We start from the raw sequence: 16,622 nt of genomic DNA on the forward strand, positions 1-16,622 counted from the left end.
CCGCAGTGTAGGTAACTAAAAATGAAATATGTATGGAATACATTGTCAAAAAGTGTAGGTTTTGGGGATGTTATAGTTAGTTGCCTACTGGACTCTGAAATTAATGAATGAAGACTGAATTTGAATTGTGAGCCCTGCTGACCACAGTGTAGGCCAGAGGCAATGGTCAGTAAAGGCCCACAGCCACGTGGCGTTGACTTTATCTGCACAGTTTGGGAGAGTTTGGTTTTCGTAACAGATTATATTCTCGTACACAATTTGCATCTGTACTAATCTTGAATTGTGAGCCCTGTTGACCGCAGTGTAGAAAGGAGGCAGGGATCAGGAAGGGCCCACAGCCATGTGGCATTGACTTCAGGTGTATAGTGTTAGTGGTAGGTGTGGCGCTCAGCGTGTGCGCAGCAAGCAATTATGCGTGGTGTGGTGGGCCGCACTGGGAGCAATGTCTCTTGCCTACTGGACTGTGTCATCTACAATCTTGACTCCATCTAAATTGTGAGCCCTGCTGTCTGCAGTGTAGATCGAAGGCAGTAGTCAGCACACACATCGAGGGATGCTTTATGTGACTTTCTCTTGAGAAAATCCAACGACATAGAGTACAGTTCACTCTGCAATAAATAAATCTAAACTTAATTCAAACTGTGAGCTCTGCTGTCCACAGTGTAGACTGCCATTCAGTGTTCATTTGGACTTGCAAGATGAATGTGGTTATTGTACTAAAGCTATAATTGGTATCAAAGAAGTTCTTGAAGCAAGGATACTAAAAAGGATAATATGTAGGTTTTAGGGACGTTGTAGTTAGTTGCCTACTGGACTCTGTAATTAATTAATCAAGACTCAATTCAATTCAATTCAAAATTACTTTATTCGGCAACTGATAAAGTTGACCATAAAACTTCATATACCTAAATCAATACAATTTAAAATACCAGTTCCTAAAATCATTAAAAACCATATCAAAAACGTTACAAAATAGATTCGTGATATTTAAAAACATGTTTTAAGAATGCAGTTACAGAAGCGATAATACATTCATTGTCTAGCGACTGCAAAAAGCGAAACGCTAGTTGACATTGTATCAGACCTGATCTTTTTAAAACTGGAATGATCCACATTTTTCTAGGGTTAAAATAAAATTTACAAAAAAACATTACATGTAATGTCGATTGGGTCGAGACATCGTCACGGGGACATTTAAATAAAATTCTTGACCAATCGTTTGGCTCAGGAAAACTCAAGCTTCTGTGTAAAATATTCAATCTAAACCGAATCAACAAAAATCTCTCATAATCATTTGTTATCAGGGTAATGTATGTTTGTATAGCAGTAGTAGTATAGGTCATAGAATATATTTCTATGGTGTTTCTAATTTCGTCCAAGTATTGTATACAAATTGCTTTAAAATCTTTCCTAGATACAGTTAAAAATGTATGTGGATCTTTATAGTACTCGGACGGCCTAATTTGGTCAAGAATGTTCTTACATATTCTAGCCATCTTATCCGCCTGACTCCTTCCAATGCCTGGGCATCTGTTATAATATGGCGATTAAAAGCCGTCTCCTCTGAGGTCCAAACTTTATGCCATAGGAGGATAGGTTGGATCTTAATTAAGTCCTCCAGATAGAGCATACCCAGTTCTTGGTGACATATGTATTTTGATGTACAATCTGGGACCCCCAAAAGTGACCTGAGAAACTTATTTTCGGCGGATTGCAATATGTTTACGATTGCGTAGCCCCATATTCCTGTTCCATAAGTGCCACACACTTTGCTCTATGAATCTGTAACATTTCAGGAGGGCAGCATCTGCCTAGTTTTCTGCTGAAATTTTACAGGGCCATCAGGGATTTGATATATAAAAGTCTTCTGGCCTTAATTGCCTGGGACCAAAGACCTAAATGGTTGAATACAATTCCAAGATAGGAAAAGGTTGTAATGCTATCTATTGGCTTGGATTGTATAAAGAGGGTTTATGTCTTCCTTTTTAGACCTGCCCCGCAATGCATAGTGAAAGTTTTCAAACAGTTGATTGTAAGTCCCAAACTTGACATATAATTAACAAACGTGTTGACAATGTTCTTCAATGCATTCGGAGTGCGGGCCATGAGGATTGCATCATCCGCATACATGAATGTGGGTATGGGCTGGGACGAAGCTGCTGGTAGATCCTTGCACTCCTTAACCAGAACAGTTTCTCGATTGTTTATATAAAGTGAGAAGAGAAATGGGGCTAAGATGCACCCTTGTCTTACCCCCCTCATCACATCGAAGTGCTTGGAGCACTCAACCCACCCTTCCATACCAAACCCTATCCCTTGCCCTGAGTATAGCTGCCTTAAAAAAGTGATTATTAGGGCATCTACTCCCACCTCCTCTAAAACCAACCAAAGCTTCTCGTTATTAACGCAGTCAAATGCCGCTGTTAAGTCCACAAAGGTTAAATATCAATTTTCCCTTTTGGCCTTTGTATACTTATCTATAAAAATGTGTAGGTTTAGGCCCTGTTCGATTGTACCCAAGTCTTTTCGGAAGCCGTATTGGAGATCGCTTAAGATTGACTTCTCTTCCGCCCACAGCTGTAGCCTATCTAGGAGGACTTGCCCCACTATCTTAAATGTGGAGTCCAACAATAAAATTGGGCGGTAACAGGCTGGGTTTTCCCTATTGCCTTTTTTAAATATGGGCACTATTATGGATTCATACCAGGTCAGTAGGAAGCCTCTTGAGCAGCAAGCATTGAAGACCTGCGTTAGTAGCGGGCCACAGAATTCTACATTAAATTAAAAAAGATCTACTGGGATCCCATCAGGCCCCGCTTCCTTCCCCCCTTGACTTGAGTTAATGGCAGAGATTACCTCACTAAGAGTGAAATGTAGCTGAAAATAGGAGGGTGGTCGATTTCTACCTCAGTTACCGGATTGTCCTGATCTGTTTGGATCAAATTTCCATATAGGCTTGAATAATGAATAATCCAATCATGCTCAGTTATTGCTGTCTCCATTAAAACATTTTCAATTCCAGCCAGGAAGAGGCATGTACGGCCTTCCAAAAGGCTGATGAGTCACGGTTGATCGAGGCATTGTGTAAGGCTTGCCAAGCATCCTCTTTTAAGGCAGACTTTCTTGCCTTTAATTGGCTCTTGTATTCATGTCTTGCCTTTCTAATGTGATCTGGATCTTTCACTTTAGCATTCAAGGCATTTTTAAGTTTTTTAAACAATCAAGACAGGAGCTAACCGGTTGCCCCATTAGTTTAGAAAATTTCGTGAAGTTTCGTCAACCGGCGCCAAAGATATTGGCAAAACAAAAAATGATTTTTGAATAGAAAGGAGGTCCTAGCTATAACTACTTACTGGCGACCACCAGTAGGTAATATATATATATATATATATATATATATATATATATATATATATATATATATATATATATATTACCTACTGGCGGTCGCCAGTAGGTATATATAGTTAGGATTTTTTCTCTATGGGTTTTTTGAAAATTCTATGTCTAATAACTTTGGCGTTTGTGGACGGAATTGGCTGAAATTTTCAGGAAAATGGCACATTTTGTTTCTGAGCAGCCCCTGAAAATTGGGGGGGGTTTCGTCCAGGGGGGGTCGAGAAAAAAGGGGGGTCCCAAAACGTGTTTTTAACATTGAGTTTTCCATAGGGCGGTTGGCCTCACTTTTAGCCCGAACGGCTGAATGGATTTGCACGAAACTTTGCAAAATTGAAGGGACTGGTAGCCCGATGTGCCTTTTGTAGGTCTCAATATATGTGCTCCAGTGGATTTTGAGAAATTAACGTTTAAAAAAAGATATATATCTGTAACAGCGGACCGGGCAGCGGCCCAGGACGCGTACTTTTCGCGCAACGGAGCTTTGTGAAGCGAAGCTGATTGGTTCTCCGGCGTCTGTCAACATTCCAAAAAGTCCGTAGCGGCCGCCATCTTGTCTCTCGGTAGGATCGAGAGACAAGAGGAGGTCAAAACAAAGGGGGAAATAACTATAAGGGGGCATAGTAGATCCTCGCTGACCCCCTAGGTTTGATGTGGAGGTTTTAAAAGGGCCCCGCGGGGCAAAAAAAAAAAATAATAATAATAATCGAACGGCTGAATGGATTTGCACGAAACTTGGCAAAATATTAGGGACTGGTAGCCCGATGTGCCTTTGCTAGGTCTCAATATATGTGCTCCAGTGGATTTTGAGAAATTAACGTTCAAAAAAAGATATATATCTGTAACAGCGCTCCGCTTCGCGTAACGGAGGTTTGCGAAGCTGATTGGTCATTCTGTCACTGGGCTATAGTTGGGCTACATCTGGCTGATATTTGGGCTACATTTGTTTTTTTGTGTGTCTGGCGGCCATCTTTGGGCTACATTGGGCTACATTGGGCTTCATTGGGCTACATTGGGCTACATTTGGGCTCCAACATATATATAGGCCAATGTAGCCCAATATATATTTTTCAAAGTTAATTTTCGTAAAAACCACTGGAGCATATATCTTGAGACATAGCAAAGGCACATCGGGCTACCAGTCCCTACAATTTTGCCAAGTTTCGTGGAAATCCATTCAGCCGTTCGAGCTAAAAGTGAGTCCAACCGCCCTATGGAAATGAAGGAAATGAATGGGTAATTTGTAATTAGCAAATAGCTAATCGCAAACTAGGAATGGTAAAGAATCGCTATTTATTCCTTAAAGTTCGCTATTTAGGAAATGCAAAAAACTTTGATGATACATATGGCGGTTCATCTCTAACAAGATAAGAAGCATAGGGATACATTTATGATGACTGGCGCATCACCAGGGATGTGTTAGTCATTCTGTGCCGCTGTTCCGTCACCTATGGTGTGCTGCATTTACAATGCGGCGCATCATGGGGCAAAAACAGCACAGATGCGTGATGTATCTGTGCCGTAAAGGTGGCGCATTGCTGGAGTTGTATCGCAAGTGTGATGAAGCTCCAGCAAGGGTCGGGGGTGCCCCTGTCGCAGGGTTTCTGTTCTCACACAGAACTGTGGACAGAGGATTGGAACCTCGGCGAATTAGGGTGTCCCAAAACTCACGTTAGTAATCAAAAACTCCTTAGCAAGCTAGGTACAGTGTCACATTGGATATAACAAACTCTCAATGTTTAGACAATCCAGAATATGAACTTATAGTACCTCAGGATACGTGGAACTCATGAACAGTCGGTCGTTATATATTTCTTAGAAACCAGAACATGGAGTTAAGAAGAACACATGTGTATTTGAAATGTTTATTTACTAATGCCGTCTTCTCAGGCGTAGTATCTTAGATAATACAAGTACACATATTATCAGTAGCAAAATTACCAGCATAGTTACTAGTACATAAAAAGCGAATGGTGATAGTATGTTAACATGCTGTAAATGAATAAGAGTTAGCAACACTTATAAGCAGCCGCGGGCCGTGGAGGGAGTTACGGTGAGGCAGGGAGGCGGGGAGGGGGAGAAGCAGGGTGGAGAATACAAGTACACATATTATCAGTAGCAAAATTACCAGCATAGTTACTAGTACATAAAAAGCGAATGGTGACAGTATGTTAACATGCTGTAAATGAATAAGAGTTAGCAACACTTATAAGCAGCCGCGGGCCGTGGAGGGAGTTACGGTGGGGCAGGGAGGCGGGGAGGGGGAGGGGCAAGGTAGAGAGGGCTCCACCCTGCTTCTCCCCCTCCCCGCCTCCCTGCCTCACCGTAACTCCCTCCACGGCCCGCGGCTGCTTATATCTCACCCTCCCTAATACACATATTATATTATTTGCTAAGAAGGTCTCTTTGTGTTGGTTTAGGGCGTGCCCATACTTTAGTGTCTTAGATTTGAAGGAATCACATCAGCATACACCAGCTCTCTCTTCATGTGAACCGCATCAACTGTTGTGTATGTGTGTTCGGCAAAGCAATATAAAACCCGCCTCATGCCCAGAATTGGCAGAAGTTGCACTTATGTTATGAGTATGAAGTCGTGGAGATCAGACCTCATAACAATTCTGTATCGTGTTGTTCTTGAAACTTTAGCACTCGCTGTACAGATATAGTTTAACAAGCAAAGCAGATAGTAGAGCAATAACATATTATTCTCATGTAAACCACGATGAACTACTAGGTGGAAAGCTAAAGCAACAACTAAGTGTCGTGTGCAGAAGTTGCAAAAAAGGAAAAATGGCGTTTAAACCGGTAATGAGCCCATGCTAACTTAACACGGTGTAAAGATATCCAGGACCTAGATGACACCTCCCCATGATCCGGAAACGAACTGAATAAGATAATAGAAGTGCCATCTCATGGGAGCAGATTGCAAGTTTATATGTGGACGGTCCGCAAGGTAAAGCATTAAAAACTAGGAAAATTTAATGCTAAAGAAAAATAAAACAGCCAAGTACTTTATCGAGTCTTAAGCCAATAGGCAAGGTAAATAATAAAAACTTGACAAATAAGTCAATGAATTGTCAATGAAATGCTAGTACTCAGCATATCAAACATGAAAAAGGTCTATGACATAACTGTGTATGCAAAATAAGCTGCAACAGCCTCCAATAGGAAGTCACCGTCTTCATCCGAAAACAGTTCAGCCATCCAATTTAAAAGCGGAAAAGAACATACGTGCTCTCCCAGCACCGGATCCTCTATCACCATCAGAGGACAGCTCGGTGGGTTTTCAAGAAAGCTCTGTTCCAAGAAAGACTGTGCTGCCGCCAGTAAATTCCAGGGACCAAGTAGTCCATGCATCAATGCCACAGCCATAATCCTTTCGCCAGGACAAACCAACTCGTGAGTAATGATAGGAGTCATCAGCTGATTAAAGTCGACGTCAGGAGAAACCGGTCCGCAGAGACACAAATCAATGGCCCAATCGAAATCACAGGTCAGGCAGTGAAATACAGGCTGGACACAGGTGAAGTAGGAGAATCGAGAAGATAATCCATATGCCGTGCTTAATATCGCCAACGGCATTGTGCCATAATATTCTAGCATGCGATTGCGGAACAGTGTCAGCAGCTGCAGGGTGGGAGGTTGCATAGGAGGGACATCCATATTTAAAAATGTAAAAAAGCACAAGAGCGTCCGCTGGTAATGCAAGTAAAAATGCCAATCCACGAACCAGAGTGGAGAAAATAGAATGAAAGGAAGCAGGGATGACTCCAAAGATTTTCTCAAATGAAGTCACGAGACCACTGGTAACAACTTTAAAAAAGTGCGCCAGGGCCTTTGTGGAGGATGCGTTAAAGATAGTCGGAACCATCTTGCTGAAATTGAAAGGCAAATCTGAATTGAAAAGGGTTGCACCTCTGTACGGGTGTTCGCTATGTGAAGCACGAAAGTTTCACGGGCCGAACTCAAGGCCACCTCTCTCTGAGACAAAAGAGCTCTTATTCTTGCCATGCCGTTGAAATCTGTCCCAAGGTTGGTATTTGTGGCCAGATTGAAAACTCCCTATGTTCATGTGTGGGAGGAAATAGAACATTTCTGCAGCAAATAACCCGTTCACTTACTGTTACGATAAAAGGAATACTTTTAATTAACTCAGAACAATCTTCATTATTGAGCATCAAATAACTACCATTTGCCAACAACTTGAACGTGGGGATGATAGCAGGAACTGGCGTGCCTTGCAACACGCAAGCCATATTTGGTCGGTGTTTGTTGCATGAACCGTGTAACTGTATGTGCCTACACATTAGTGAATGATCTGGCGTCTCAGTGCATTTCTCTCCATTCAGATAAACTTCTTGATCATCTTTGAAACATCTGTATGTGTATGGAAGCGACCAGACCTCATGAAGAAAAGCACTACCTAAAGGTTCATAACGACCTATTGGTATATATTTCATACAATTTGAAAACTTATATAAAGCAAAAGGCAGCGTTATTAAACCGTGGATAAGGCACGTTGCCAAAAAACCCGCAATCCTCTGCTGATGATGTCACTGAGCATGTCATGAATGATGTAATATGTGACATCATCAGCAGTGGATTACGGGTAATAGTATCTCTAGTTTACTCCCCTATAGCTGTCTTTCTTTTAACATAAGTGTCTGTTTCCTTCCCTTATACTTACTGTTTTTGGTTCGCTTCCGGTTCGCGTACCGGCGAGCGAACTGGGAAGCGAACTAAGAGAAATAGAGGTTGGCACAGTTCCAAATATTGTACCAATTTTTTAATAACGGGGAGGTAGTTCTGAAAAGAACTTTTTTTTTATTGTTTTTGTTGTTTTATATTTTTTTTATTATTTTTCGGAACATTTTTTTACTTTTTTTGAATTTTTCTGAACAGTTTTATATTTTTTGGGGTTTTTCTTGGAGGGGGCAATGAAAACGATTCATTGTAAAGGGCTCAACAGGAGCAACAAAACAAAAAAAAAGTATTTATTATTTTGGGCGTTTCGTACAAACTTGCATATGATAGTCAATAGCTCTGTTGATCAGAGTGATGCTTCTTTCTCCGTAGCAAATGAATCCATCGCAATATACGCAGGTGTGTTTTACTTCACCAAATCTCATTTGTATATTTGGCACCATCTCCCTGCCCTCTGGTCCCGTTACTTCCGGTACAACAGATCTTCTGGCCATAATAGGGAGATTATCTAGGTCGTTCCGAAACTGTGCAGCACTGTAGTTGTTAGGATGCCACCTAGTCATATGGCGATGCATTGTTTAGTTTCCGAAACTGTATTTTTTCTCGGTTCCTCTGGACAGTCTATCTTGACATATAAGGCAAGTTACGTATCTTGCATTTACTTTTTTCTGACCTTTGGGAATTTAAAAAAATTGCCAAATGAAGTTTTCTTTCCGGTGAGACGTCCTGGGCTGCTCAGGCAAAAACTGCCTCTCTTCGTGCTCGTCGTCCTGTTCCTCTTCTTCCTCTTCTTGTTGAATTATAACTTGAGCAGGTGGTCCACTCTTCCTTGGATGTGGTGGAGGTGGTGGGGAAGCACCAGCTGAAGCTACTAAAGAAGCCATTGCTCAGTGATCACAAAGGGTCTTTCTCTCACAATGATGAAAGTCAGAGTGAGGAAAGAAGGAGGGATTTTCATCATTTGGGAAAAACAAGAGTTCTCAACCAATCAAAAGTGTTCATTTTAGATTATATGACCTAGTCTTACATCATTAGGAAACCAAAAGTGAAATGAACCAATGAAAAGTGTTATTACCAAGTCACATGACTTGCTGTGTTTACGTTAAGCGCTTTGCAGGGCCTCCCGGTTTGCTTCCAGAAACCTGCGCTTTGCGACTCGCTTCGCGTACCAGTTCGCTAACGTAGCACGTCATATGACGTATCACGCGAGAACGTGAAACGTCATGCGGACGGGAGGCGTCACGATGTTGTTTTCTAACGCGGCACTTGCGGTAAAGAAACGTTTACCAGCTCGCGGTCTATTTCGCGGCATCAAGGTCAGCTAACGGGAAGCTTCCCGATTCGCGAAGCGGGAACGAAGAAAAAAAAATATTTTAAAAAAAAATTATTCATAAACATATAAAATATATTTTTGGATTTAAAGAAGAATACATTTTACAGCTACAGATATTAGCTGTTAAAAAACCAATGAAATTCACAGAAAAAAACCATAGGTTATAGACCATATATAGTTAGGAATTAGCATTTACAAAACCTTGAAAATTCACTGAAAAAACCATAGGTTATAGACCATATATAGTTAGGAATTAGCATTTAGAAAACCTTATTTTACTCACACAAAACCATTGAAATTCCATATATAGTTAGTTGCACTAACTATATATCGCGCACCCGCAATCCACTGCTGATGATGTCACATATTACATCATTCATGACATGGTCAGTGACATCACTGATGACATCACTGATGACATCTCAAATGACATCACTGATGACATCACTGATGACATCTCATTTGACATCAATGACCACATCACTGATGATATCATTCATGTGACAATACAATGCATCTCCTCACATTTTAATATAACCTCTGTTTCACCCAGTGTTAAAAAGAGTATAATTTTTGAAACCATTGACACACCAATACTAGTTACTACATACGCACTCACTGATTGCTACGTCTACACACACCTTCACTCATTCACCCATACAATCATTCATACATACAATCACTCATCTTTACAACACTATCATATGCACTCATACACCTATACAGACACTCACAGTCTGCCACTCATCCATGGAGTTACTTACACACCTAGTCAGTCCTGTAAAGAATCAATGAGACTTCCATTTTCTTGTCTATACAGTTAAACATAGAGCACCTTACATTTTCAAACATGTACTAACACATACTTACTTTCTTATACAATCATTGATACAAGTACAGATTGATCTGCACAGAGTCACACACCTCCCAGCTAGCCACACACACACTCAGTCTCCCATACAAGTACTTGGGCAATCAATCAATAACCCATATAGTTACTCATATAGCTACTGATCAACACATGCAGCAGTTTACAGAACAACAGACATAATGATGCACAAATTAAGACAGTTTAGTCACTAACCCATGCACTCAGTGAGACACATTTAATCAGTCACTCATACATTCAGTCATGCACCTACTAAATCCTTCGTCCAGACACTTATACATCCACTCATTGTTCAATATGTAAGACATATTTTAACTTTACAGAATTATACAGTCACTGGATGTTGTCATCAGTGATGTCATCAGTGATGTCATTTGAGATGTCATCAGTGATGTCATCAGTGATGTCATTTGAGATGTCATCAGTGATGTCATCAGTGATGTCACTGACCATGTCATGAATGATGTAATATGTGACATCATCAGCAGTGGATTGCGGGTGCGCGATATATAGTTAGTGCAACTAACTATATATGGAATTTCAATGGTTTTGTGTGAGTAAAATAAGGTTTTCTAAATGCTAATTCCTAACTATATATGGTCTATAACCTATGGTTTTTTCAGTGAATTTTCAAGGTTTTGTAAATGCTAATTCCTAACTATATATGGTCTATAACCTATGGTTTTTTCTGTGAATATATATATATATCACAGTGCTTGAGCAGCCCTCACAGCTCACAGTTCAATGATATATTAAAGATTAAACAACCATGTTTTCAGAGATTTCCTAATTGAAGGTAGGTCTGGACAAGAACGTAGCTTTAGGGGCAGCTGGTTCCAGTATTTGGGGGTCAAGAAAGAAAGAGCAGACCCCACGCCTAGCTGTACGAACAGAACTAGGACGAAACATGAATAATTCACTAGATCTAAGTTGACAAGGCAGGACATATGACTGCATCTTGTTTTTCAGATAGCACGGACCATTCCCATACACAGATTTGAAAACTAAACAGAGAAGTATGAAAAAGGCACGCTTTTTTATAGGAAGCCATTGACGGGAATGTAATAAAGGTTCAGAAGGAGACCGAGGAGGAATGTTGCAGACAAGGTGTGCAGCCGTATTCTGCACAACCTTGAGGAAATTCCCATAGTGCAGCCGTCTTACTGTCCGTGCCTCGGCTAGTGTTTTCCTGGTCTGCAAAGTAGCATAATGAAAGGCTTTTCTGAGCATGCCCAGCACAGAAAAACATGTGCCAGGGATTGAATTGACATGCTCTTTCATGGAAAGGTTGTCATTTAAGAATACATCTAGGAGAGGAGGTAAAACCGTTTTTTGTGGTCGCAAACAGAAATTTGGCCCGTTTGCTACTGCAAAATTGGTCAGCCCCTTGTACAAACCTTATTTTGTGAGTCACTAACCTATTAGCGACCTTGAAAAATATGGTTTGTGACTCTCTATTAGGAAGGGGCGTCCCTGACTAGTAGCTAGTCTGATTATTTTGGGACTGCTATTGCAGCTGTAAAACACTCGCAGTTTACCATCCTTCTCAAAAGGGTGGTAAGGCACTCGCAAATGGGAAGGGGTCCCCAGGGGGTGTGCAAATATCTTTTAAGAGTGGGCAGTGGTCCCAGTGACCACTGCCTGCCCTTAAAAAATTCAACTGAAAAGTGCATCCCGTTTTGCATTAATGAAAACGGGCTGCATTTTTTTTTTAAACTGCTTTATTGGAAAAGCAGTCACAGACATGGTGGTCTGCTTACCCTAGCAGGCCACCATCCATGTAAGTGCTGGTCATTCCCAATGAAGTTGCAAATTTTACTTGGCTCATGAATATTGATGAGGCATACAATTTGTGACCCCAATGGGAATCACAAACAGTGTCTGAGTCAGTGTCGTACATTGCTAAGAGTGTGTCGCAAATTGCGGGTTGCAATTTCACGTAATTTGCAAATCGCTAAATGCAATCATCGTACATCTGTCCCCTAGATTTTAAGCCATTCTATTGGGAGAAGGAGTCGTTCCTAATTCAGACAGTCATTAGTCGATGGACCAGACTGCATCAGCCGTCCCAAAGAGTAGAATTTCTATTTAACTGGAATTAAGCTGAAGAAAATTGCTCGAATTCCAGGAAGCATTTGGCCCCATAGTGATGACAAGTTGGGTGTCATTAACATATGAAATGGCATCAACACCGCATGACCTGATAACCTTAGTCAGGGGAGCCACATATATATTAAAGAGGGTAGAACTTAAAAGGTGCTACCCTCTTAAAATTGATCCCTGCAGAACCCCTTTATCCAGGACCATGGTTCTGGAGTTAAAGATGTCCACTTGTACTGTGTGGGTTTGTTCCAGCAGAACGTTTTTCAGCCATCTCAGTACTATGCCACTGACACCGATCAACCCAAATCCCTGGATTGGGGTTGAATGAGAGATGGTATCAAAGCTGCCGAAAGATCCAGGAGAATCAGCATGGCAGAGTTCCCCTGATTTTCGACAGGGTTTTAATAAAGTAAACTTTTTTAAGCAGCCTGCTTTCCTTAAAGTAAATGGTTCTTCATCAGAGAAAATGTTTACTTTTTAAGATTTGTTTTAAATTTGAAAATGGCTCACCACCTCAACTCCAGAATCAATATGTTGTCATTCTTTACAACTGCATTTCAGTTGCAAAACATTGCTAATAGTCATACTGATTTGCTATATGTCACTTGAAAATATCAAATCGATATTGGGTTGTAATACCATTTTAGGAGTAAGTAAAACTTTACTGTCCCCTTGATCACAAATAATGAACTCGAGTGTGCAAACATAAAAATGCTCTGTATATCTGGCCCCTAAATCATGAAACCAAAGAGAGACGTGCTTCCTGTGTTGGGCTATTATATTCTGTGAGCCTTTCTAAGTAGTGGCATTAGGAGTACTTGCTGTAGGAAAACCAGTGCTAATGTGACACGTCACAAAAAGTTATCTTCTTGTATTAGCCAGACATTTTTATTTACTTTTTAATTCATATTAGCTTTAAACACTTTTTTAATATCGACCTTCAGTCACATCTTCTCCTTCATATTGAATATTAACATATCATCAAGGAGAGTGGAGTTAGAAGAATTAAGAATAGTAAATCTATACTTCCCTATGTATGTTTACAGTGGCAATATGTTTGCAGTGATATTCTGAAGTTGATGAAAGTGCAGGCCAATATTATTGTCTAAAATTTTCATAGACAGCTATTTTAAATATGGATAGTGTAGAATATCGAAAAGATACAGAAATGCTGTAGAGTACAAATGAGCCTCAAAATATAGTGCTGCTGTAGGTTACACTATGTATAGCAAGCATAGCTGTACAATAGGAGTATTCATAGTAGCTATTTATTCAATCTTTTGTAACTTTTTTAAATAAGTTACAGTGAGAAAGTGTAGCAATAGTGTTGGTGGAAGGGGCGTTGCAGGTTGGATATATGAGGTGATTGTTGGCTGGCTGAACCAAAGGTCCTTGGTTCGAGTGTCGGCTCCAGCAGGAAGTTTGAGCTTATCGATGTGGAAGGTGGGAAAGCTTAAAGTGGGCAAAGTTCGAAATCGCTTCCCAAGAAGGCATTGTTGTTGTCATTGTCGAGGTGCTGCTTGCCATTTGTCCCAGTAAAGTCCTCTACGTGCAGACTTAGAACTTTTCAGGAAGTCAGGATTGTTTCAGTGGTGCAAACCAGCAAGTTGAGACTAACCAAAAATTCAACATTGTCAGCCTGGCAGCGCTCTGGTTGCCTCCTATGTTTTTTTTAAAGAAAAGTTCAGAAGAAGTATCTAAGTGCCCAGTTTTGTCATTTGAAAGGTGAAAAGAGTGCACTTTAACACCGCCCAAGGGCCCGGATCCTTTTGGACATCCCTTGGAGGTTAGGATTCACTTTCCCAAAAGTCATCGGCAGGGTCCACGGCAAATCCAGTTGGAACTTGTCAGCTGGACTCATCTGAGATAAAGGCTTCTTGCCACGTTTGTGTTATCGGAACTTAATAGGAGGGTAACCAACTAGTCCTTGGAAGCAACTCTTCTGTCCTGGTTAAAAGTGAGAGCAGGTCCAGCCCTTGAGGTTTCTCTCCACAGGTTCAACAGTGGGTTCAGTCCTTCTTCTGACTTCCTCAGGTCCAGAGGTGTTCTGAAGAGGGCACAGAGGGTGCAACCATGATGCCCATTGCCAGCTTCTGGGTTCAGAAAAATCCTAGCCTCTCCATAATCAATGGGGTTAACATTCTCAGGGGTGCTCCTACTCTCTTTTGAAACACTTTCTGTGTGCCTTACTGTAAAAGTTCCCTCTGTGCACCATTCTATCCAAACAAATATGGTGGAACCTTTCATCCCTTGAACAGAGCTCTAGGCACACCCAAGATATGTGCCTTAGGAAAACGATAAACTCCCCCTGCAAGCTAGTTCTGGATTACGCTTTCCTACCAATGATATTGGTGCAACTCTGCCTAGTTGGACGATCTATTGGGCAGGCGTATGGGTGAGTTACAACTGCCTGCAACAGGGGATACCCCTTAAAGCTTGGAAGTGAGTTAATCAGTCACAACACTATCTTTGCTACAAACTGCAACTAATCGTGATCCACATTAGAATGTTTCTCTATCTACTATGATAGCCAATACAACAACAAATGACCACTCCCCCTCACAAACGCGCCAAAGTTCCAACATAAAACAAACAAACCTGGTTTTACATTTGAAAGTTACATCAAATCAATGTTACCAACTTACTAGACGTATTAATTACATAGTATGAAGATACATCTTTAGATCCTAAAGGAATAGATAGAATGATGAGGAGCGAGGTACACACTCTGCGATTGTTTTACATGCAGCATGATACTGCTTAATAAAGTCTTGATGCAAATTCTTTGAATTAGGAAGTGCAAAAATTGAGTATGTTAAAATGTGTAGTAGGAATGTTAGAGATGGATTGCGGTATATTTTTATGAAGGAAATGTATATCATATGAAAATGTTTGGAAAGGTCTTCAATTTTGTTTGCTCAATTCATCTCTTTTACAGATGCCATCAACTGTGATAAGTGTCCAGAAGACCACTGGTCAAATGCTGAGAGAAATGAATGCATCAAAAAGATTCTGGAGTTTCTCTCCTTTGATGAGCCCCTTGGAGCAGGCCTAGCAGCCATTGCTATTATGTTGTCTCTTCTCACTGCTGCGGTACTGACAATATTCATTAAACACAGAGAGACCCCAATAGTCCGAGCTAATAACCGCTCTCTCAGCTACATGCTCCTCTGCTCGCTCATGCTCTGCTTCCTGTGCTCCTTGATATTTATTGGACGACCAGTCAAGATGAGCTGCCTTTTTCGGCAAATGTTCTTTGGAGTGATATTTTCCTTTTGTGTAGGGTGCATCCTTGCTAAAACACTATTAGTTGTGATTGCCTTTAAAGCCACAATGCCAGACAGTAAATTCAGGGGATGGTTTGGGTTCCAAGTGCCTACTTTTATTGTCCTAGTGAGCTCTGTTCTTCAGGTTATTATTTGTGTAACATGGTTGTGCCTGTACCCTCCTTTCGTGGAAATGAACATGAAATCCTCCATCGGAAAGATTATCCTCGAATGTAATGAGAACTCACAGGCTGCCTTCTACAGCATGTTGGGCTTCCTGGGTTTATTAGCCTGTCTAAGCTTCCTAGTTGCCTTTCAGGCAAGAAAGTTGCCTGACACCTTTAATGAGACAAAATTGATCACCTTCAGCATGATGGTCTTCCTCAGTGTCTGGACATCCTTTATCCCAGCGTACCTGAGCACTAAGGGGAAGTTTATGGTCTCAGTAGAGATATTTGCCATACTGGCCTCAAGCTCTGGATTACTCTTCTGCATATTTTTTCCAAAGTGCTACATTATTATACTGAAGCCTGAAATGAACACAAGAAAGCATCTACAAGGCAAAACATGAACCCTCTGGAACTAAACAAATGTATGAAAATGTGCACATCCACATATGGCTGTAACAATAATTTACATGGACACTGAATTTAAAGAAGTCTTATTATTTGAAGTCCCCAATTATTCTGGCTTGTGAGAAAAGCCAAAGAGGGGACTGCTATCTGCAGATGTAACTATGCTTCAGACATTTCATATTCTAACACTAGAACATATGAAAAGTGCAATAAGAAATTTTGAAGGGAACCATTTAGTGACAATAGAATGATGTAGTGTTTATGATTTTTTGTTTCTGTCAGGGGTGCCATGCTTAGTTAATAGGTTTTCACTTGAGATGTTGTGCACTATTCTAACCCATTTAGACTGTGTCCAA

At 40.8% G+C, this 16,622-nt stretch overlaps 1 protein-coding gene across 1 annotated transcript in view; it reads left to right on the top strand.

Annotated features, from left to right (window-relative positions):
- Positions 1–16,262, top strand: part of LOC144769096 (vomeronasal type-2 receptor 26-like) — a 182,258-nt gene extending 165,996 nt beyond the window's left edge. Inside the window, exon 3 of the mRNA XM_078653095.1 lies at positions 15,364–16,262. Within this exon, the coding sequence (XP_078509221.1) occupies positions 15,364–16,262 (899 nt within the window). The remainder of the gene's footprint in view (positions 1–15,363) is intronic.
- The last annotated feature ends 360 nt before the right edge of the window (positions 16,263–16,622 follow it).

This window comes from Lissotriton helveticus, chromosome 7 (assembly GCF_964261635.1).
Source record: "Lissotriton helveticus chromosome 7, aLisHel1.1, whole genome shotgun sequence".
Lineage (NCBI taxonomy): Eukaryota > Metazoa > Chordata > Amphibia > Caudata > Salamandridae > Lissotriton > Lissotriton helveticus.